The sequence below is a fragment of the Osmerus mordax genome, chromosome 24 (assembly GCF_038355195.1).
Source record: "Osmerus mordax isolate fOsmMor3 chromosome 24, fOsmMor3.pri, whole genome shotgun sequence".
NCBI lineage: Eukaryota > Metazoa > Chordata > Actinopteri > Osmeriformes > Osmeridae > Osmerus > Osmerus mordax.
In genome coordinates, this window is record NC_090073.1 from 1444770 (window position 1) to 1466740 (window position 21971).

The 21971-nt window shown below is 45.7% G+C and overlaps 1 protein-coding gene across 1 annotated transcript; it reads right to left on the reverse strand.

Annotated features, from left to right (window-relative positions):
- Positions 1 to 139: 139 nt before the first annotated feature.
- On the reverse strand, positions 140 to 21881 carry thbs4a (thrombospondin 4a). The gene is made up of 23 exons (XM_067227572.1): positions 21809 to 21881; positions 18734 to 18931; positions 17310 to 17560; positions 9325 to 9427; positions 9167 to 9249; positions 8955 to 9006; positions 8711 to 8874; positions 8455 to 8592; positions 8222 to 8302; positions 7968 to 8120; positions 7753 to 7857; positions 7527 to 7634; positions 7110 to 7269; positions 6188 to 6306; positions 5852 to 5904; positions 5663 to 5747; positions 5285 to 5381; positions 4690 to 4868; positions 3377 to 3425; positions 2714 to 2910; positions 2052 to 2224; positions 1790 to 1929; positions 140 to 656 (listed from the first exon to the last, which is right to left on the reverse strand). Exons 1-23 carry the CDS (start codon positions 21879 to 21881, stop codon positions 601 to 603), a joined length of 2817 nt encoding a protein of 938 aa, XP_067083673.1. The 3' UTR covers positions 140 to 600.
- Between the last annotated feature and the right edge of the window lie 90 nt (positions 21882 to 21971).

Here is a 21971-nt window from a genome sequence, read left to right on the forward strand (position 1 = left end):
TATCACTTCCTGTCTAACTGGCTCCTTCCGAGGTTCAATTATGTCCTCTGACTCAGGCACGCAGCTCATCTTGAATAAACACTGCTTTAGCCAGCTACGCCACCAAAAAGATGAACACACACTCTCCAAATGCTCAACATCTTTATCATCAGCAAACTAAGCAACATGGATGATAGGGTTAGAGTTATATCATGACATATACACAATGTAGATATTAAAGAACAGGTACCTCTACAGTTAGCAGAAAATGTGATTGTTGATTTCAATTGTACAGTTAATCAGGAATGAGAAATATGCTCTTCCATTAGAAAGTGCATGGCAGAGTGATATTCTATATGTTAACGTGTGTGACTGGAAGCCTTAATGAACTGTCTCCGTCAGGCTCCCCCCTCCCCCTCTCTCACCACCCTCAAACAACAGTAACCACCAACAGTACAAAGGTATAATACTATAGATTAAATTCAAAGACGACCCTTTGTCAAAAAAAACTTTCTCTCCCACTTAAAGCTGCTTTTGTATTCCCATTTCAGTATCCTACTTTCCGTTCTCAGTACACCATCCTTTCACATATCTTCTTCCTCTCCTCATCTCCGGAGTTGTTCACTGTTCGTAGGAGTGCTGCGCGCTGAACTCCTGATAGTCAACAGGTATGGTGTCTGGAGAGTGTACAAGAGACACAGAAGCTCATTTCCACACCCAGACACATTCACCATGTCAGACTGGTTTTATAGTGGGGGAGAGCATACCTTGGCGGTTAGAGCACTTGTGATCAAAGAGATTGCAGGTTCAAATCCTACCCTGTACTTAGGGCTGGGCGGTATGGCCTAAAATGTTTATCACGGTATAATTCGTAAGCACTAACGGTATCGGTATATATTAGTTATTCTTAAAATGTCATGACAATGCAATCCGCACTGCAGCGGCTAATCTACCGCACTCGGACGGATTTGGATTGGGTAACTCCGGTGTGTCACCTGAGTTGAATTTTCCAAATTATGCAGTGTTTATGCAGTGTTTAATTGCCTCGGAAGAGCGACTTCTCAGTAGCCTACGCGTTCAACAGTAGCCTACGTTTATGGGATCGCAAGAAAACTGTTAAATATTTGTAGTGAGTTAGCTCTAGCTATAAACAATTATTACATAGCTGAATACTCGATTCTGTTGGCCTACAATAAACATTTCACAATTCTAACCAACCTGGCATTGGATTTGTCAAACGCATTCTGGTAGATTCATTTTTGCGCATGGCTTTCAGGTGGTGAAAAATATTGCTAGTGTTTCCACCTTTGGCTAGCACAATTCGACGACACAACTTACAGAGTAGGCTACTGTTAGTTGGTCGATGTCGGATAACTTGAAACCAAACCATTTTCAAACGACAGAAGAGGCCCCATTTTCGGGTAGAGAAAGGTGCATATCGCGCGTCTTGATTGCGTCCCGGGGGGGGAGGGGGGGGGGGGGGGGTACGTGCGAAGCCTCCTCCCTGAAATGAGTCTCTGCAGGTTGGGATGTCTGATCATTTGACTTATATGTTATACCAAACAGAAACACTTTACTTATTAATATATCGTGATATCCATGATATGGCAAAATCCATATCATTGCACAACGCTATACCTGTATTCGCGTTCATACCGGTATAGGCTACCGCCCACCCTACCTGTACTACATTTGCTTTGGATGAAAGTGTTTGCTAGTCAAAACATTTGTTATTATTATAGTCTAACCTACAGTACACCAGGCAGGAGCAGATAGATTGTGGCTACTGATCGACTTAGGTGTCCCTTACCGTTGCATCGGTACTTCAGATTGGACCAGATTATATTTTCTTGAGAGAAGCAGAACACGCCCAGTCGGCCCCCCCGCATGCTAGTGTCGATCCTCACCCCAGAGTCAGCCACCAGGGTTGAGCCCTCGTAGAACCGGGCCCTGGTCCAAACACACATCAGACCCTCATGCTGGTTCTTGTGTGCACACATGTGTGGGGTGTGTGTGTGTGCATTTGTTCTTGTGCGTGTACAGTATTTGGTGTGTGTGTGTGCTTGCCTTACCGGATGTATCCAACCTGAGGTCTATGCTGGAGATACCAGCGGTAGGAGACCTTGTCCTTCCACCCCACGTTCCGGGGGTCCTTCCACAGGAGACGCACCTGATCGCTGGTGTCACCTGTGTGCCACAGAGAGTTCCTAAGGTACTCACCTGGGCCAGTCTTAGACTTCACTGCCTAGAGAAAAGAGATTTGTGTCATAAACAGAGGAGGGCGGCAGTGGGTAGGAGAGATCTTTTTCATGTACAACATACCCCTTCCTCGTCCAGACTGTCCTCCACAAACACACCCCTCTCCCTCCTCCACACACACACCCCTCTCCCTCCTCCACACATACACACCTCTTCTCCCTCCACACACACCCTTCTCCTCCACACAGACCTCTTCCTCCACACTCACTCGCTCCTCTCCCTCCTCCACACACACACGCACACAAACTATTCGCCCTCCTCCACACACACCCTTCTCCCTCCTCCACAAACTCACTCCCTTCTCTCCCTCCTCCACACACATACACTTGCTCCTCTCGCTCCTCGACACACACATACTGACACACTCACACAGAGCCTTCTCCTTCCTCCACACACACTGATCTCCCACCTCCACACACACACACCACTCTCCCTCCTCTATATATACACACCTCTCCCTCCTCCACACACACACCTTCAGCTGTATGCCTGGCTCAGCCACGGCTCGGAAGGGGACAGCCTGCCAGTAAGTCTGCTCTGTCTGCTTCCACATGACCACGTAGAAGGAGGACGAGTCCTGGTAGCCAAAGATGAAGCCGGCGTAGTCGTCATCTGTCACCGTGTTGACGTGGAATGTCCCCTCGAAGTCCACGCCATTAAACAGCGTGTAACCTGGTCACGTGACGAAACCTCAACCCAATGTAGCTAGTACGGACAATCAGGACTTAATAGGGGGGAAATAATCTCAGTCTCTTATGGGCAGCATAAATAATGCTGAATCGTGAACCAGATGTTTATTGTGAAGAGTCATGCTTGACTGTGAGCAATCAGCTAGCGCACTGCTATGCTGACCAATTTGTTTGTCCTGCATTCCTCCATGATGGAAGGCATGACTTTTCCTAGAAAAAGATGCGGGATAGTAAAAGCTAACCTCAACCAATTACATCTGTACACTATAACAGAGAGAGAACCAAAAGCTAATTAATCTACACAGGTTACCTACACACACGTTTACTACACTCAACCCTGATCCTACCCTACATATACGTTAACTAACTTGATTTAGTCTTGTGTCTGCAGTAGTGAGAGTAAGTAGTCTTACATAAAGCTAGACTGGGGTCAGAGTTCATGGTCTTACCTACAGCTAGGCCAGGATCAGAGTTCATGGTCTGGACTATCTCCATGCCCTGAATAGAGAGAAGAGAGCTCAATTACTGTAACACAAACACACACTGTGGTAACCCAAGGCTGAATCAGCCACAGCAGGCCAGTCAGCCCCATGGTCGCACCCTGTGCTAAAGCACAGGTGTGTTGTATGTGGCTTTTGCTTATGCCCGTCAGGCAGGAGTGGACACACCTGCAGCAAATTGGATATTTAGGACAAGGTAAGATAAGAAGGGCCAGCTCCAAACAGTGAAGGAGCATCTGGCGTGGTGACTGAGCAAAAAGAGGTGAGCTCCGAAGTTCGGCAAAGCGGATAACCTCTATTACTATTAGTGTTGTGCGTGCTCCCCGAGACCAATGGCTTGCCGGTGTAAGAAAAGAGACACCGAGTGAGGGCTTTCCCTTTGAGAGGACGCACTTCAGTTACATTTTGCCCTTTGAGAAGAACTTAAGTTGTTAATTTGGTCTGCGGTTTTTTCTTTGAGACCTGCTTGGTCATCTAAAATAAATGCACAGGTGTGCTTTACCATCCCTCTGTGTCACATGAAACCTGATTTATGTGCTGCTCACCTCGATTCCTCCTCAGTGGTTGTCACAACACTCACACATACTTGGGATTGTTTTGATGTAGAATGACAACAAAAGTCTAAAGCCAGGTGCACACTGTTTGGTTTTTACATTTACATTTAGCAGACGCTCTTATCCAGAGCGACTTACAGTGGTACAGGGACATTTCCCCGAGGCAAGTAGGTTGAAGTGCCTTGCCCAAGGACACAACGTCATGGGCAGAGCCAGGAATCGAACCGGTAAGCTTCAGATTACTATCCCGACTCCCTAACCGCTCAGCCACCTGACTCGCTGGTTTTTAATAGTCCTTTGTGACTTCTTGTCAGACTGTACGAACATGATCCCCACTGTAAGCCATGTCACACTGTAGGATCAGTTGTCATTAATGTCAGACTTTCCAACAGTCGAGACATGAAAAACGGATGCATGCAAGAAGACTCAATCAGCATTAATTAAAGACACAATTGTTGTAGGAGTAGCCACACTACAGGACTGCCTGAAATCTTCTGACAATGCCAATGACAATTTAATCAGAGGAATAATTGGATCGTAAAGGCCATTAATCAGTTGTCGGGGAACATGTCAATTTAGCGATCAAAGATGACAGATTTAGGCCTAGGATTATAGGAATCTTTTAGTATTCTCAAAATTCGACCAAATCGTGGCCAGAATCGTACACTGTGCACCTGGCTTAACTCTAGCCCAAGGGTAATAAGTCACCTGGTTGAGAACCACCCAGTTGGGGTCAATCTGTGCGTCGCCCTCGGGGTCCAATACTACCGTCTGATAGGCTCGGAAGTCCGTCAGTGCCACCTCAGCATTTTCAGGACAGTTATCTTTCATGTCAATCACATTGTCACGGTCGAAGTCCCCAGCACATGCATCCCCAACCTTACTGTCTTCTGCAGAACACAAGCACACACACACATACAAGTTTGTATTGATTGTTTGTATTTGTAAATGACTAAATGTATTGCTATTTTGTGGGCTCACAATTCAGTCTCATTCAAAATCATGTTTTTCCTTTCCCCTTTACGTACCCCTTACCCTAAAACTATCCACCAACCCTTGTTGTAATTCTAACCCAAATAGTAATTCTTAACCCTAAACCCCTTTAACTTGCACTTGAACTTGCTTTATGTCTTGAGGACCAAGAAAAGGAGGGAAAGTAGGAAAAAAAGTAAATAAGTAGGAGAAAATAAGTAAACATTTAGCATGTTTTACTATTCTTGAGGAGACCCCACAACAATACTTGAACAAGTTCACCAACACACACACACACACATATGCATGCACACACTGCTGTCTGACTAACTTTTAGTTTTCTTCTGGTCAGGGTTTGCCACCAGGCGGCAGTTGTCAACATCATCCAGTACCCCATCATTGTCATCGTCATCATCACAATCATCTCCCTGCACAAAATCAAATCAAACTTTAAAACCACTAGTTCTCAACCCTGGTCCTCAGATGTTTCCTCAATAAATGTTTCCCTTCTTCAACACACCTGATTCAAATTAATGGTCAGTTCCCGACTTCTGCAGAGCTAGATAACATTAATTTTAATCAGGTGTGTTGGATCAGGGAAACATGGGACCAGGGTTGAGAACCACTGCTTTAAACAGATAAATGCTTGACAGGACAACATTGGAGGAAAGCTAGGATCAGAATTATTTGGGGTTATAAAAGTTAATACCTTTCCATCTTTATCAGTGTCCAGCTGAGAGGAGTTGATGACAGTAGGACAGTTGTCTTTGGTATCTTGGTGTCCATCTCCATCACTGGGTGGAGAAAACAGCAGGTTAGGATGAATGCTATAGGTTCATGAATATCACCGTAAGATCTAACCTAAGATCTAGATCCTCACTCATTTCATCACTGGTACCTGTCAACGTTGGTGTCACACGTGTCTCCCACCAAGTCGTCATCCACGTCAGACTGCAGGAGCAGAAACAGAGACACATACACCACACCTTTTTACCACACACACCACGTGACCCCACACACTCCCCACTAGCCCACACACACCACCCCACACCAGACAAGCCCACACACACAACCCCACCCTACACCACAAAACACACCACCCCACACATACCACCACATCTCACACACCACATTATACCACCACCCTTTGGAGGACAGGGCTGCTCAGCTGGCTGGAGAGCAACAATATGGGGCTCTTTTGTTGGCTTGCTGGGTGTTGTTGTGGTTGTGTTACCTGGTTGGGGTTGACCATATCGGGGCAGCTGTCACAGGCGTCGCCCACCCCGTCATTATCTCTGTCTTTCTGGTCAGTGTTCGGCACACTCTGGCAGTTATCAAGAATGTTTTTCAGACCTGAGGAGACCACGGACCATTCAGACACAGACAGAGGGGCAATGCAGATGCAGTTTTCTTCCTTCAGTTGGCAATAAACTCCTCTACACTCAAAGATGGATTTTTTTTTCCAGTGTGGGTGTGAGTTTGTTCTGTGCATCCCCTTATCCAATGTCCTAATCTCCCCAGGCAGCAGTGTTTGTGTGAGCCAGAGGTGGAATAGTTTCCACTGGCCCTTAGCTCTTGGCACCAGCTGGTCATGGAAAAATGTTTTAAATTGGAGACAGACATGACCAAGCGCTCACAGATCCAAACAATCAGGAGCAGAGACAGGATTTGACACACACACACACACACACACACAATTTATTTTAAAAGGGCAATCTAGCAACTGAAAAGGCCATGAGGAAAGTTTATGAAACAACAGTTCTGATAATTCCAAACTTCCCAAAGTGGGAACATTTAAATACAGTATTTCACAATTTTACAGGTACTGTAAATGTAATGATGTTGCAGGCTGTCCCAGCTCCTGGAAAACAGTTGATGTAATGACTGGAGGATGTGAATGAAAGACAGTCTAGACCTGGGGGATGTTTAAAACATACATGGCTCAGACACTCTAATGCTGTGAAAAGGTCTGAGGTCTGAGTTCCAGGTCTGCTTACACTCTGGGGACTGGTTCTGAACACTAATGCACGTCCACATTGACCTTTCAACTTCACTAAAAAGTTTATAATGCCATTTCCTGAAACTGATGCAATGACTTACCAATAGGTCAAACTGGACATACACAGACAAAGACAGACACACACACACACACAAACCATCTCCATCCATGTCGTCATCGCACTTATCTCCAAGCCCGTCTTTGTCTGTGTCTCTCTGGTCTGTGTTGTCTGTTATAACACAGTTGTCGCATGCATCGCCATGGAGATCCTTATCACTGTTTTTCTGGTCTACGTTAGGAACCAGCCAGCAGTTGTCCTAGCAGAGAAACAAACATCAGAGTGTGTAGGTGACTGTGTACAGGTGAGTGTGATGGTGAGAGTAAAGTTGAGTGTGTACAGGTGAGTTTGAAGGTGAGTGTGAAGGTGAGTGTTCACAGGTGAGTGTCTACATGTGAGTGTGCACAGGTTAGTGTGAAGGTAAATGTGCACAAGTGAGTGTGATGGTGAGTGTGTACAGGTGAGTATGAATGTGTGTGAAGGTGTAACCAAAAGAACACTGTATCAGTCTCTCACATCTATGTTAACAATCCCATCGCTGTCTGCGTCATCGTCACAAGCGTCTCCTAGCCCATCCCTGTCTGCGTCCTCTTGGCCAGAGTTAGGGACAAACACACAGTTGTCCTGAAAATAACAAACCACTTAGCTTCTGTGCTTTAAGGGAGGGAGGGGACATGGAGCCATACTGGATGAGAGAGTAGGAAAGAAAAAAGAGAGAGAAGAAAGAGCGGGGCATTTCTACCTTTTCACATTTGTTGTCCCTGCACCGGAGTTTGCTGTCAGGATAATCATCAATGTCTGTGTCTTTTCCACACACGTAGCCATTTCCTGCCCACCCAATACCACACTGACACACACAATATTTATAGTAGTAAATTGTACTGATTGGTATGTAGTTCTGACATGTCTGCTTGTGTCATTTGTTCCAACCATGTGTGTTTGCCAGTGTGTTCTCACCATGCAGCTGATGCTGCCATCTCTCTCTACCACACACTCTGCGTTGGTGTCACAGGGATTTGGTAGGCCATTGGCACACAGCCTCTCCCCTCGGCAATCTCTCACCTGGTCCCCAGAGAAGCCACTCAAACATTCCCCACAGCGGTACGAACCCTGGGGGATGCAACAAAAAACAACTCAGGCCTGTTGACTCAGAAAGGACAGTATGGACTTTTTTCTGCTGTGGTTATCTGGTTTATGGTGGTTCTTCTCACCACTGAGTTGTGGCAATAAGAGTTTGCTGTACACCCGCCGTTGTCTGGTGGCCCCTGGCACTCGTCTATGTCCTGACAAACCTGAACACAACAGACAAAGTAAGAGACACATTTAAGATATGTGTTCTTCAAGTGTTTGCATGGATTAAGTGTGTTAGCGTGAGTTAGCGTAGCATTGGAGAGAGTGTGTTAGCGCTGGTTAGCGTGTGTTAGCATGTTGGCGTGTGCTGGACCTGTTTGTTGGCCTGCGCATAGGCAACCCCCACTCCGTTGATTTCTGGTCCTGTGTATCCCAGAGGGCACCTCTCACAGTGGAACCCTGGCACGGTGTTCACACAGCGCACGCCAGGAAAGCAGGGGTTAAACTGGCACTGTAATACACAAACACGCGCACACACACACACAGGTTAAGAAGAAGGAAAGGTCTTCAAGGATGTGTGAGCATAGTGCCGTATACACAAATAGACACACAAACATACACACACCTACCTCGTCTACGTCATCGCAATTTACCCCATCTCCTGTGTACCCGTCAGGGCAGGGGGCACACTCAAACCCTCCTCCCTGTGCCTGGAGGCACATGGTCTGCAGGAAGCACGTTCCTGGAGCGCACTTTGACCTTGCTGTACCTGAGGATTCACTGCCCCCTAGTCCTGAACAAACACACACACTTCTCACAAACCTCCCACCATCTACGTAAGAATAAATGTGCCAGAGAAAAAGATCTTCGTACCACAGGCCAGACACTCAGAGATGGTGTTCCTCAGGAAGGCTGTCTCCTTAATCTTCACCATGGATCAAGCATGTAAACACATCCATTAGACCTAACCTTGACCACAGAGTGAGGCTACACAAGAAAATGTAGTGGGGGGGGGGGGGGGGGGGGGGTCAAGATGAGTGAGGGAGGGCATGGTCAGGGGCATGTTGAGGGGGGAGTGGCTTTACCTGCTGAAGGAGCAGGTCTCTCATTTCTGACATCATCTTGGTAAGGTCCAGAATCTGAGATGAGTCCTGTCTACCCTGGAGGCCTGCGGGAAACATAGTTTGGTCACATTCAAGTCGACAAATGGAAACAATCTGCTTTGTTCTGCCAGTGTTCTTACCCAGGACCTGGAGTGACTCTCTCTGCTGGGAGCTGCAGTCCTGAAGAGTAGCCACATTGTCTATGGTGTCCTCAATCACCAGCTTTAGGTCAGTCAGCTTATCCTAGAACACAGATAGAAGGAGGGAGATTGAGCGGTAGAGTTTTTATAATTTTCTTGCACTCAAGGCGCTACAATACAGTAGAAATTATAATAATTCAGCATAATATACAATTTGCTAAAAGGTGTTAAGAACATAATGTAAAGATTGTAAGTTTGAACAACAAGGAATTTTAAACACATTTACATACACACAAAATTCATTCATTTATTTACAAATAATTACCAAAAATCCCGTTCTGTCTCTCTTTTTTAAGCTATTCAAATGGACCACTAAGAACTTCAAGGAACTCTTTGAGGCTATGTGAACCACGTGACGATCAAGAATTTTCTACTTCCGTTGACGCGATTCTCTCTTTACTCTTTTTTCTTTGGCCGCAAGAGCCGATTACAGGGTCGGTAAACACAATCATTAAAAAATAAATGAACTAGAGAGGATACAATTTCTGGGGAAATTGTAGGGTGTGCTTGCTTGCGTCGGTTGCACAGGGGTCTGTATATTTTATATAAAAATGCATCGGGCCTACTTATTATTTATAAAGATTACATAGATTTAAAAGCATCTTTTTTTTGCTGCTCATTTACAACTCAAAATACGAGTGAAGTGTAGAATGAAATATGATGTCTTCTCATTTCCCCTGCAAGAGGCAGCTGACAGGCTGAATCAAAACGAATACATTTGGCAAAACGAATACATACTAATGTCAAAATAAATCCTACAACGAAAATGTATATGTGAGGAATGTTTATTTTAACGATTGAAAACAGATAACGCTACATCATAGACCACTGTAGTATGTGTTGCCCGGGCAACACAGGCTAATGTCATGATGCTAATACTTCAGTGAAATAGTAGACTACTGTTTCCGAAAGTAGATGTACTTCCTTAATAATATCAGCTTATACTGTACATTACACATGACAATTGTGTGTCATATCACAAAGTAAAATGAGTAAATAGTTATCACCCTGGCCTCTTTGCTTGTGGCGTTTCTGCAGCTGCCTTGCAGTAAAGCTATAGTTAGCCTAGTTATCCCCCAAGTTAACAGATGCGAAACGAATGTTCTGCCAAAGGTAGTCACGCGTGTTTTCGTGACGTTAGTGACGTAGTGACGTTAGTAACGTCAGTGACTGTGGCTAGCAAATTAGCCACCGTTAGCTTCACTTTTCGCCACAAAAACTTAACTTCAGCCTAAACCATGCAACGGAACGTAAATTCCAATAGAAGCAACTCAATCGCTACCAAGACGAAACTTTTGACACCTACTTTGTCTATGTAGGCCAAATATTGACTGAGTTTTAGGGGGGCAAAAAGAATAATAATAATAATATATATGTGAGAGAACAAAGGTTGTGCCCTTGCCGAAGGCAAAGCACACCCAATAATGTACTTATGTAGGCTCAGTCCTGTATGTTGCAATATGGGGCCTTCATGGATCAGACTTGTTTCTCCAGCACATCCCACAGATGCTCGATTGAGATCTGGGGAATTTGGATGCCAAGTCAACACCTTGAACTCATTGTGTTCCTCAAACCATTCCTGAACCATTTTTGCGGCAGGGCGCATTATCCTACTGAAAGATGTCACTGCCATCAGGGAATACCGTTTCCTTGAAAGAGTGTACATGGTCTGTAACAATGCTTAGGTAGGTGGTATCTGTAAAAGTAACATCCACGCCCCCAAGCGTGGTGTACTGTGGGAAGGCAAGCGGTGCAGAGCGTAAAAAAATGCTGTAGTGGACACGTACTGTAGGTCTCTCAGAGTACAGTTGTTTAGCCTCTCTCACCGCCTTGCATGGAACTGGATAGCTATCTGGCTATCATCGCTGACCTTGCAATGTCGTACAGGGGTGGCCTGTTCTATGAATACCACAGAGGATTTTCCGCTAAGGCTGCCCTGCACGTTCAGCGTTTCAATCAACGTTTGGACTGGTCCGTGCTGGATCTGGAGCTGGTCAGCCACACGTTCACTGGGCTTTGTCCTCTGTGTTGTTCTGTGTGCGGGTCCTTCACCCATTCTACCGGGCTTTGCCCTCACACGGTGGCTTTCAAGGTGGGTGGTAACGGGCCTGTTGTGCAAGGTGGTTGTGGTGGTGCGGGGCAGTGTTCTTTCAAACGCCAGGTGTCTACTACTGAGTCCGCTCCTGTGTGAATGTATTTTAATGAGGGGTCATGTACGTATCCTCACTGTAAATTTCTTCATACTTGCAGTCAGTGCTCGGACAGCCATCCGAGGTTGGTACATTAAAATACTACGATTATGCTTGGGTGTATTTCTGTACCTTCTGCTGTGCACTCAGTATGCCCTACCATCCTGTGAGCCTGCCTGTTGTATGTGCATAGATCGTTCACTGTTTCACCTCCCGAAAGTTCCAGCCATCAACGATCAAGGCCGCTATAGTCGGGATCCAGTTTCACCTTCGATGTCTGGACCCGTCCGTGCCGAGCCTGTTGGGGAATCCATCAGTTCGGTTGTTGTTCAATGGACTGCGGAAGGAGCGACCTCAAAGCAAGGATAGGCGACTCACCATTAATCTTTCTTTATTGCACCACCTAGTGTCAACATTGTGGGCAGGTTGCTTTAATACACCCACGGATGTCATGTTGGAAACCGTGTGTCTCATGGCTTTTTATGGGTTTCTACGGTGCGATGAAATCACGTGTCGGTCGAGCAGTTTCGAACCTTTGCTTGATCTCACCCTTGGTCATGTAAATATAGACTCACGCATGTACACGGTGGTCCTCAAACACAGTAAGTGTGTGAAAAGTGGTGTGGGTCTCCCGTCGTGATATCCCAGATTAACTCCTCTTTCTGCCCCCTCTCATCCACTGCAATGAGCGAGCCCCTGTTCGTCACCGACGCCGGGAAAGCCATGTCAAGATACTGGTTCACCGGCCGGCTTGGAATCCTGTGCCGGCGCTGTGGTCTGGACCCCAAATTATACACGGCACACTCTTTCCGAATCCGTGCTGCTACATCGGCGTCTCAGGTGGTCTCGGCTGCGACGCTGAAAGTGATGGGTCGTTGGTCATCGGCAATGGTTCAACGTTACATCAGACTGAATGCCCGTGATGTTCTGGAAGGCCAGAGGAGGATGGCTTCCTCTCTGGCTTCCTCTCTCCCTAACCCCTAATAACATTTACACTTCATGTTATGCATTGTTGATCATGTAGTCAACCAATACCTTGTAGGTATGTCACATATGAACTAATACTCCCAACTGAGGCATGGGAGAGGCAGTGCCTCAGTTGGGAGAGGCAGCGCCTCGCTTCATTCCAATAGATAAAGCTCAGGGGCACTGTCTGCACCGAGCTACACTAGATTATGCATGGCTGCAGACACTTATTCACATACAGGATTGCACCTCCATGCGGTGCGGTGGCACGGCGACACACAGCTCTATGCAGCTCACGGTCATTCATTCACGATAGATAAGGCTTAGGAGCACTGTCTGCTGAGTCACACTCATGTAGGGTAACCATGGCTAGATAAAGCTTAGGGGCACTGTCTGCTCTGAGCTACACTTGCGTAGGTTATGCATGACTAGATAAAGCTTAGGGGCACTGTCTGCTCTGAGCCACACTGTGGTCAATCACGCTAAGCTTAGGAGCGCTGTCTGCTCTGAGCTACACTCTCATAAAGTAAGCATGGCTAGATAAAGCTTAGGGGCACTGTCTGCTCTGAGGTACACTTTATTAGGTCAAACATGTGCAACACGATGCTCGCTTACAACAGATAAAGCTTAGGAGCACTGTCTGCTCTGAGCTACACTTGTGTAGGATAAACATGGCTAGATAAAGCTTAGGGGCACTGTCTGCTCTGAGCCACATTTATTTCAGTTAGCATAGCAACTCTCACTCACTCACGTCACTCACACACACACAGATACAGCTCGTGACGCATCTGATGAGCACACCTGTGAGGGTAAGTATGGCGAACACAACACTCATATCAGTCACATTTCCTAGCACCTTTATGGGCTCCACATACACGCAGAAGTCTCGTACATTTGTCTCGTCTGGCATGTGGTTTGTGTTGGGGAATGCGTTCGCTGCTCTCTGCCCGGATGTCGAGACAGTGTCTCAGGAGACGGTGTCTCAGTTGGGTGCGGCAGGGAGCCGCTGCGAGCACAACCATATGCCAAATCAAATATTACAATAATGTATTGTATCGTGTGGAATTAAGTATCAAGTAACAACACGACTGAGTCCTCCTGACTGAAACAAGCGGAGCTGGTTAGCAGGGGGACGCGAGACCTAGTGTGTCACTAGCAAATCGTCATCATGCGTCAAGGCACACCTTCCTAATAGGGAGGGGTATATAGCAGGGATCCCGGCACTTGCATTGCTAGTGCGACACAGACGCTCTCGATCTCCTGCGGCCTCCGCCTCCCCGGCCTCCTCCCTTTGTCTGGTTCTTCTTTTTCTTCTTTCTCAGGGGGAATGCGTTCGCTGCTCTCTGCCCGGATGTCAAGACAGTGTCTCAGGAGACGGTGTCTCAGTTGGGTGAGGCAGGGAGTCGCTGCGACCACAACCATATGCCAAATCAATTATTACAATAATGTATTGTATTGTGTGGAATAAAGTATCAAGTAACAACACTACTGAGTCCTCCTGCCTAAACCTCGCGTAGCACTGCTACTTTCCTTACTGAGGAGTTGGCAACACTGGAGAGAGGCAAATCATACGAAACTAGGCACGTGTAAACTACACTAAACTACGCTGGGGCCACTTTTCAACCCGGGAGTTTCAGGCCCAAGACCGGCCCTTTTTTTTGTATACCAAACAGGGCCGGATGCAGCCTGCTTTGGCTGGGGGTGCAGTAAACCTTTCTGGGGGGTATCATGATTACAGAAAGGGATTGTAGTATTTTTTTTATATTGATACCATTTTTGAGACTGCTTAACATTCCGAGTGTTAATCAGGCACGGAGCCAGACGTTGTAAACATTAGGAGCTTTGCCCCAACCTAGGACGTATGGGTTTGATGTGATGCAAGATAGGGATTTCTACAGTTAAGGCTTGAAATTGTTTGGCCATTATTTGACGGCAAAATAGTGTTTTTTGAGCTTTATGTCAAATAAACAGAAGTTTTTCAATTTGTAAAACCTTGTCTAGCGATGCCATCACTCCGGCCCTGCTCCCATCCATCCTCCCTGACGCGTATCGTTACGGTAGGGCCGCCCGTCCCAGCTAACGGTAGCCGATCTGGGAAAACTTTTTGGAAAAGATGGGCTATGGACCCAACCAACTCTATTTGGGAGGGGAGAACTCCCTCACATGGTACAACCCATGCAGAGGCTGAGGTGTCAGAATGCGGAACGTGTGTAGGCTACTTTAAGAGAAGATAGACTAACGTGACAACAAAAAAAAATCCTCGACCGGCCCAAAAGTGAAGCGGCCCACCGGCCCAAAAGTGAAGCGGCCCACCGGCCCAAAAGTGAAGCGGGCCACCGGGAACTCTCCCGATTCTCCCGATTACCCACCCCGGCCCTGCCGGGAACAGTCAGTTAGTAGCGCTTTTTTTAAATCACATTTCAATGATATCATGGTTAAGGTATTTAAATATTTCTGAGATTCCTCTGCGTACCATTAGAGAGGTATAGCCATAGTTTGAGAACCACTGATCTAACAGGATGAGGCAACCGAAACCGTGACCGTGACTTTATAAAATAGCATGTTCAATGTTATATTAAAAACAAAAACAAGTGGGGTCAGGTGGCTGAGCGGTTAGGGAATTGGGCTAGTAATCAAAAGATTGCTGGTTTGATTCCCGGCCATGCAAAATGATGTTGTGTCCTTGGGCAAGGCACTTCACCCTACTTGCCTCGGGGGGAATGTCCCTGTACTTACTGTAAGTCGCTCTGAATAAGAGTGTCTGCTAACTGACTAAATGTGTAAATGTGTAAAAACATACTACGAACAGGTAAGGCATATTTTGCTGAGGCCTATAAGCTTGTAATTGTAGCCTCTACGTCACCTTGGTTTTAATCATATTTGACATGATATGGAGTTAGGCCTGAAAGGGTTAACTAAAGTTCGGGAGGAAGGTGGCACACCAAGACTCCTCCTTCTCCAATAAAACTAATACGCATCAGCCCAGTAAAGCACGGAAGAATGCGACCAAACTCCCCTTGGTCAATTAAGAGTTCTGTATAAAGTATCTTCCATTCCTCTGGTCCCTGTGCTAGCATGTTGTGGTCACCCTCCCACCCTTCCCTTTCTTCTCTGCTTCTCCCTGTCATCTATCCAGGCTTCCCAGGGGATCTGCTTGAGCTGCTGCTCGGCCGTGACCCATTAGGACTCTCCGCCACACCCCGAGTCCATTCCCGGACACCAGGCCTGGTTCTGCTACCAGCCTCCACCAACCCCTCCAGGCTCGGCTCTGCTACCAGCCTTCTCCATCATCGAGCTTGGCTCTGCTACCAGCTCTGCTTCAATAAAAGCTATCTATTCATTTATTATTCTATTATCTACTTTGTGAAACAAAGTAAATATCAGTTGGTGCCTATTCAACTTGTAGTAGCAGTTACCCCCAACAGAATGCTTTTCATCACAGGATAATGATGACAATTAAGAGGACGAAGAGACCTTGACTGCTGCCGCAGAAATGGATGCAGAAAAGCCTATTTATGGTATCTACTGGTAGTTCTCTCCCCATGTACTTTTATTTACAGGCTTGTGTGGAATTGTCAGTCACACTGAAATTATGAGAATAATGAATAGAAGAAAAGAAAAAAATTGTGCACATTCTGATCCTGTTGAACAGAGCATGGATGCTGTATACAGTAAGATGTTCATTTAATGGCAGGTGATTTCTGCATGTGGAACTGTAATGTAACTTTAATGTAATCATAGTAAATGAGTAAGTAAATGAGTTGTACAAACTGCATTCACTGCATCTCGTGAAGAAAGTGCCAAAAACTGACCAAGAGATGGTGTAGGCCTACTTAGGGCAGAAGAATAAAGGCTTGAAATAGATCTTGAAATAGATTTGCTGGAACACCAGTTACAGGAGGGTGCATGGTCACAGGTGATGTTAATTGTAGGAACAATAGCCTATATAAATACTCATAGTTGAATTTCTATTTGCTGAATTTCTATTTTGACCAAGAGATGGTGTACTTAGGGCAGAAGAATAAAGGTTGATCTTGTAAGGCTAAGTGTTAACCTGCCCCCACCTCTCCTTTGGTAAAATCTGGAGTTACTGGATGGAGTCTCAACTTGATGGCTCTCACACCTCATTGTGTAACTTACTGTAGCATTGCTAGTCATATGTTGATAAGTAAGGTTCAAGATTGTGATGTGATTGGTTGTTCTTGGGTATAAAAGGAATTGAGAAGCATTGTTCTGTGGATTCTTGATCTCCTGAGACCTTCTCCTCAGCTCTGGCTTGTCCTACTCCTCCTTCCTCACCTCTTGCTTTCTATCTCTGTTTTACAATAATCATGGTAGAGTAAGTAAGAGTTAACCTTCATTTGTAATTTATTTCATTCATTTGCAATATGATTAAATGATTATTGTATTTAACCTTACTTTGACCCTTCTTGCTCTGATTTAACCCAGTCAAATAACTGTAATTCCATTGGTATTGGCATTATTTAGTTAATGTTATAATACACTGTTCAGTTTCCCATATTCCTTCAAACCATAGGAGAATTAATTTCGGTTTGTCCAATATTGAAACGCAGAGTTTGTCATGGAAAACCTGCTAGCGAGTAGGTTGGGTTCACAGAGTAAGCTACCATGGACACTGACCAAAAGTTTTCGCTACCTCTCTTTCTGGAAAGGAAAACCCGGAGTATGCCTCTTTTCAGGGACAACCAACTCAAAGTTTTCACTAATCCCGCTACCTGGAATAACCCCCTGGTCTGTTGATTATCTTACCTGTCCAGTGGATTGCAGGGTCCTAAGTGCCACCCTGTTAGGTCCAGGTGGCAGTGCCCCAAACACAGCAGGTAGTTCGTCCACCGTGTGTACCAGACTGCAGTCTACGTACACTGCAATGCGAGGGGGGCTGTGCTGATTGAGCCCACTGGCATGCAGCATCACATGATGCTCCATCCCATCAGCCAGGGAGGCGTGGTTAAAACTGGTGGTGCCAAAGCGACCGTCAGCCTTCATGTAACGCACAGTGACTGAGGAAGAGGGATTACAGGTTTAGAGAGAGAGGGCAGGGTGAGAAAGAGAGGTAGGAAAGGGTTAGTGAGGAAGAGGATAGAGATGAGACAGACAGAGACTGAGAAAGAGAGAGAGCGTTAAAGAGAAAAAGAGGGAAAGAAAGCATGAGAGAAATAGAGCATGAGAGAGAGCATGAGAGAATGAATGTAAGAGAGAGAGATGGAGAAGAGACAAAAGGAGAGATATGAGACACTAGGGGCCTCATATACGTACATTTGCAAACGTAGCGTTATTAGCGCCATGGCCAACCCGAAGATTGCGCATGCTGTGATACTTCAGTTTACGTCGTATTCACGAAACCTGCAGTTCATCGGGTAATCAGCGCCTTTCTCCGCCCACTATACCGTAAATTGCGAGCATTTAAACGCGCAATTGAATGGGCCGCCTTCTCTCTTTCTATCAAGGATCAGCCACCAAAGTCAAAACAGCGAAAACAAAGATTTAGTGATAACGAAATTGATGTGCTTGTTCATGAGGTAACAGCGAATTTAAATATTATACAAGGCCGGAATTCTACACCGACACAAACAAATGCAATCTGGACCGAAATTACAAATTCCAGTAACTGTAATATTGCATGGCTGCTTAATCTGTAACGCGTAATGATTTTGTGTTCACTCAACTGAAAAAGTGTGATCCTTGTGGCAAAAATCCTTTCACATCGTTTCCTTGGCCAATGTCTTCGTCTTGCTCGGACTACTGCTGTCATTTCACCAGGAGGCATATGCAAGGGAACTCGCCTGCATCCAGGTTTACGCCTGGTTTTAAGAGGCGCAGAATTTTCACCGCAAAATAGAGGCACACTTTCACGGGCGGTTTTTCTACATACCACGGAATACATTATTAGGCGCACTTTACGCATCCCCTCCCATCTCTTTATGCGAAACTCCCACTTTCCCTTTGACCCTCCCGTGACTGCATATGCATGACACGGAAAAGCGCAATTTGCCATTTTCAGTTCCCGTGACAGGCAGTCTGCGCTTTTACCTCAGTACGGCATGTTTGTACATACCTAGAAATGCTTTTATGCGCAAATTGCGAAACAAATACGCCTGAAGTGGACGTAAAAGCGTTAGTACAGGCCCTCTGTGTCTTACGTCTGAACAACAGAAGAGTGTTTGAGAGCTCACCCTTGTTGAGCTTGGCCTGAACGCTGAGGTCCAGGTACTTGCTGGAGTCTGTAGGGTTGCTGATGCTGTAAAGCTGGGCAGGAACCTTGTTGTGGAGCTTGAAGGAGGACAGGAGGAAAGCCTCATCCAGTCCTTTGGTCCTCAAACCTCCTTGGAGAAGGTCTGGCAGGCAGTCAGGAGATGCCAGCAAATCATAGACTTAAACAAGGAACACATGCACACGTACACACACAGAAACATACACATACCAATTAGTCAGATAGTAGTGACAGTTCTGAGTCAACTAACAGTGTTCAGTTTTCTCTTTTGTGCATTTCTCAGGTCACAATTGAAATTCTCTAAACTATTTATCCTCACATCATCTTGTCACTTGAGCACATCATAAAAACAATTTCTCTAACAAATTGTAAATTCTTTGGTACAGTCATGCAAAAGATTATGTACTGTACAACTGTCTGCGGTTTCCTACATTATCACTTGCTATGTCATTTTGTTCAAAATGTATCGGACTGGTTCTCTGTGAAAAAGTCTTTAGGTATTAGTTAATTCAAGTCATTACATGCAGGGGAGTGGCTGGAACAGAGTGTGTCCAGGGTGGGAGGGGTCAGCCACAATCTTTCTTGCTCGCCTCAGGGACTTAGAGGTGTGCAGGTCCTCGAGCTCTCAGAAGCGCTCAAAAGACTTCGGCCAAATCCCAATACTCTGTCTTACCCCTACCCCTAACCCTTAGTTTTGCGCGTTCCCGTGACAGTAAGTGGTGTCCCAATACTCTTTTTGATCGAGGGCTAGGACTAAAACCAAGGGGTACACCCCTTAAAACTAAGTGAGCTCAGGAGCTTACTTGAAACCAAGGGCTATGTTAATACAGAGCTACCTGCAACAATGGCGGACAGATCATCCAGAGAGTTCCATAAATGTAATGTTTTCGGCTTAAATAATTGTAAAGAAATGATGACAGTCTTGTTTTGTGCTGTACACAGTCCTGTACATATGTATTTGCAACCATGTTCTTAATTGAAAAGTTAAAAAAAATCGCTTGTTTGCTACGCTAACGTTACATTGCTGATTTGCACAACAGTCCAGCATTTCTTTGATTAGCCTTGAATGGACTCAATGCATGTCTACAGTTTAATTAAACTCCATTAGCAGCGAATTTCAAATGAATTTCGTTTGATATCAGTGCATAACACTACTTGCTTTGTAGACACAAGGGCTAGGGGTAAACTTCTCAGCAGTGCGGATGATACACTGCAGTCTGCCCTTGTGTTTGGCAGTGGCAGCAGTGTACCAGATGGTGATGGAGGTGGTGAGGTTGGACTCAATGATGGCTGTGTAGAAGTGCATCATCATTGTCTTTGGCAGGTTGGACTTAAGTAAGTTAAATATATCCTCTGTTGTGCTTTTGTTGGTGAGTGAGTTGATGTGAGGATAGTGCCCAGAAAGCGGATGGACTCCATAGTATTGACTGGGGAGTCGCACAGGGTGATGGGACTGAGTGGGGCTGGGTTCTTCCTGAAGTCCACCACCATCTCCACTGTCTTGAGAGCATTTAGCTCCAAGTTGTTCTGGCTGCACAAGGTCACCAGGTTGTCAACTTCCCACCTGTAGTCAGACTCATGGTTGTGTCATCCGCAAACTTCAGGAATTTGACGGACTGATGACTGGAGGTGCAGCTGTTGGTGTACAGGGAGAAGAGCAGAGGGGATAGGACGCAGCCCTGAGGAGATCCAGTGCTGATGGACCGGGAGCCAGCTTCACGCACTGCTTCCTGTCAGACAGGAAGTCTGTGATCCACCTGCAGGTGGAGTCAGAGACGTTCAGCTGGGAGGGCTTGTCCTTCAGCAGAGCCGGGATGATGGTATTGAAGGCAGAGCTGAAGTCCACAAACAGGATCCTGGCATAGGATCTCGAAGAGTCCAGGTACTGGAGGGTGAATTGGAGGGCCATGTTTACTGCATTGTCTACAGACCTGTTTGCACTGTAGGCAAACTGCAGGGGGTCCAGAAGAGGGTCTGTGATGGATTTGAGGTGTGCCAGCACAAGGCGCAGCAAAGGGCGCTCAAAAAACTTACCACAGAGGTCAGGGTGACGGGTCTGTAGTCATTCAGTCCAGTTGGCCACGGCTTTTTGGGCACAGGGATGATGGTGGAGGACTTGAAACCGGCTGGCACATGGCATGTCTCCAGAGAGGTGTTGAAGATGTTTGTGAACACGGGAGACAGTTTGTGAACAATGACACAAGGACTTGTCATTCTGATGGTGCTGAGATGTTGATTGACATAAACATTTACTTTTGAGAGACTTTTAACTAAGGATTTAGAGCTACTGGCTTTTGCAAGGTATCCATTGTGTAGTGCTGTTTGTACGAATTGTTTTGAGAAATGCACTTACTATTTTGCAAATGTTATGGATGATTCGAGAAATGTATCTAAGCGACTGAGAAAAATTAACTGGTAGGTCTAAACCCTCCTGTGTATTTCACAGAATGGAATGTCAGCACACCATCCATGGCATTTCACTCTGTACATTTAAGCCTGTGACTAGCAATGTACTGTGAGGCCCCCCTGGCAGGATGGGGGGACTGCTTTACTGCTTGTATTATAGTGTTTGTGTGTGTGTGTGTGTGTGCATTTATGTGTGTTTGTGTTGCAGATTGGAGCAACAAAGAAGCCAACAATAAACTTTTTTCCATTGGAACAAATTCCCTTATGAAACTCTCTCTCTCACACACACACACACACACACACACACACACACACACACACACACACACACACACACACACACCAACCATTGCTTGTGCTGCTGTTACTGCCATGACCCAGTTTCAGGGATAATACAAAGGGACATGTGTTTGTGTGGAAAGGTTAGAGGTTTCCAGATAAATCAAGTTCTAAATAAATTTTCCTCAAGTTAATCAGTATATTTACTTCCACAAACTATTATTATTTATAAATAATTAATTATTTCAATTAGACCCTCAATACAATAAAAGTTATGCCAACATGCCATCACTAATCTTCTAGTGACCTAGCAGGTTGGGAGAGAAAAGCAGGGATGGATTAAAAGACTCACCGATGCCCTGTGCTCTGACGGTCACAGCAAGCTGCAAAAGTGCCAGTGAGATTATCATGGTCCACAGGGCCATCCTCAGAACCTTGGAACCTCAGAGGTTAAACTGTTAAAAAGCTCAAAACCACCAAACCTGAGCCACTTAAACTCCTCACACAGACAGGCT

Coding starts and splice junctions, on each gene's coding strand:
- thbs4a (XM_067227572.1), bottom strand. CDS start 21,881: ATGGCCCTGTGGACCATGATAATCTCACTGGCACTTTTGCAGCTTGCT. Junction 8,303..8,454: donor ATGCGCAGGCCAACAAACAG/GTCCAGCACACG, acceptor TGTTGTGTTCAG/GTTTGTCAGGACATAGACGA. Junction 5,748..5,851: donor TGTGACACCAACGTTGACAG/GTACCAGTGATG, acceptor TTCTCCACCCAG/TGATGGAGATGGACACCAAG.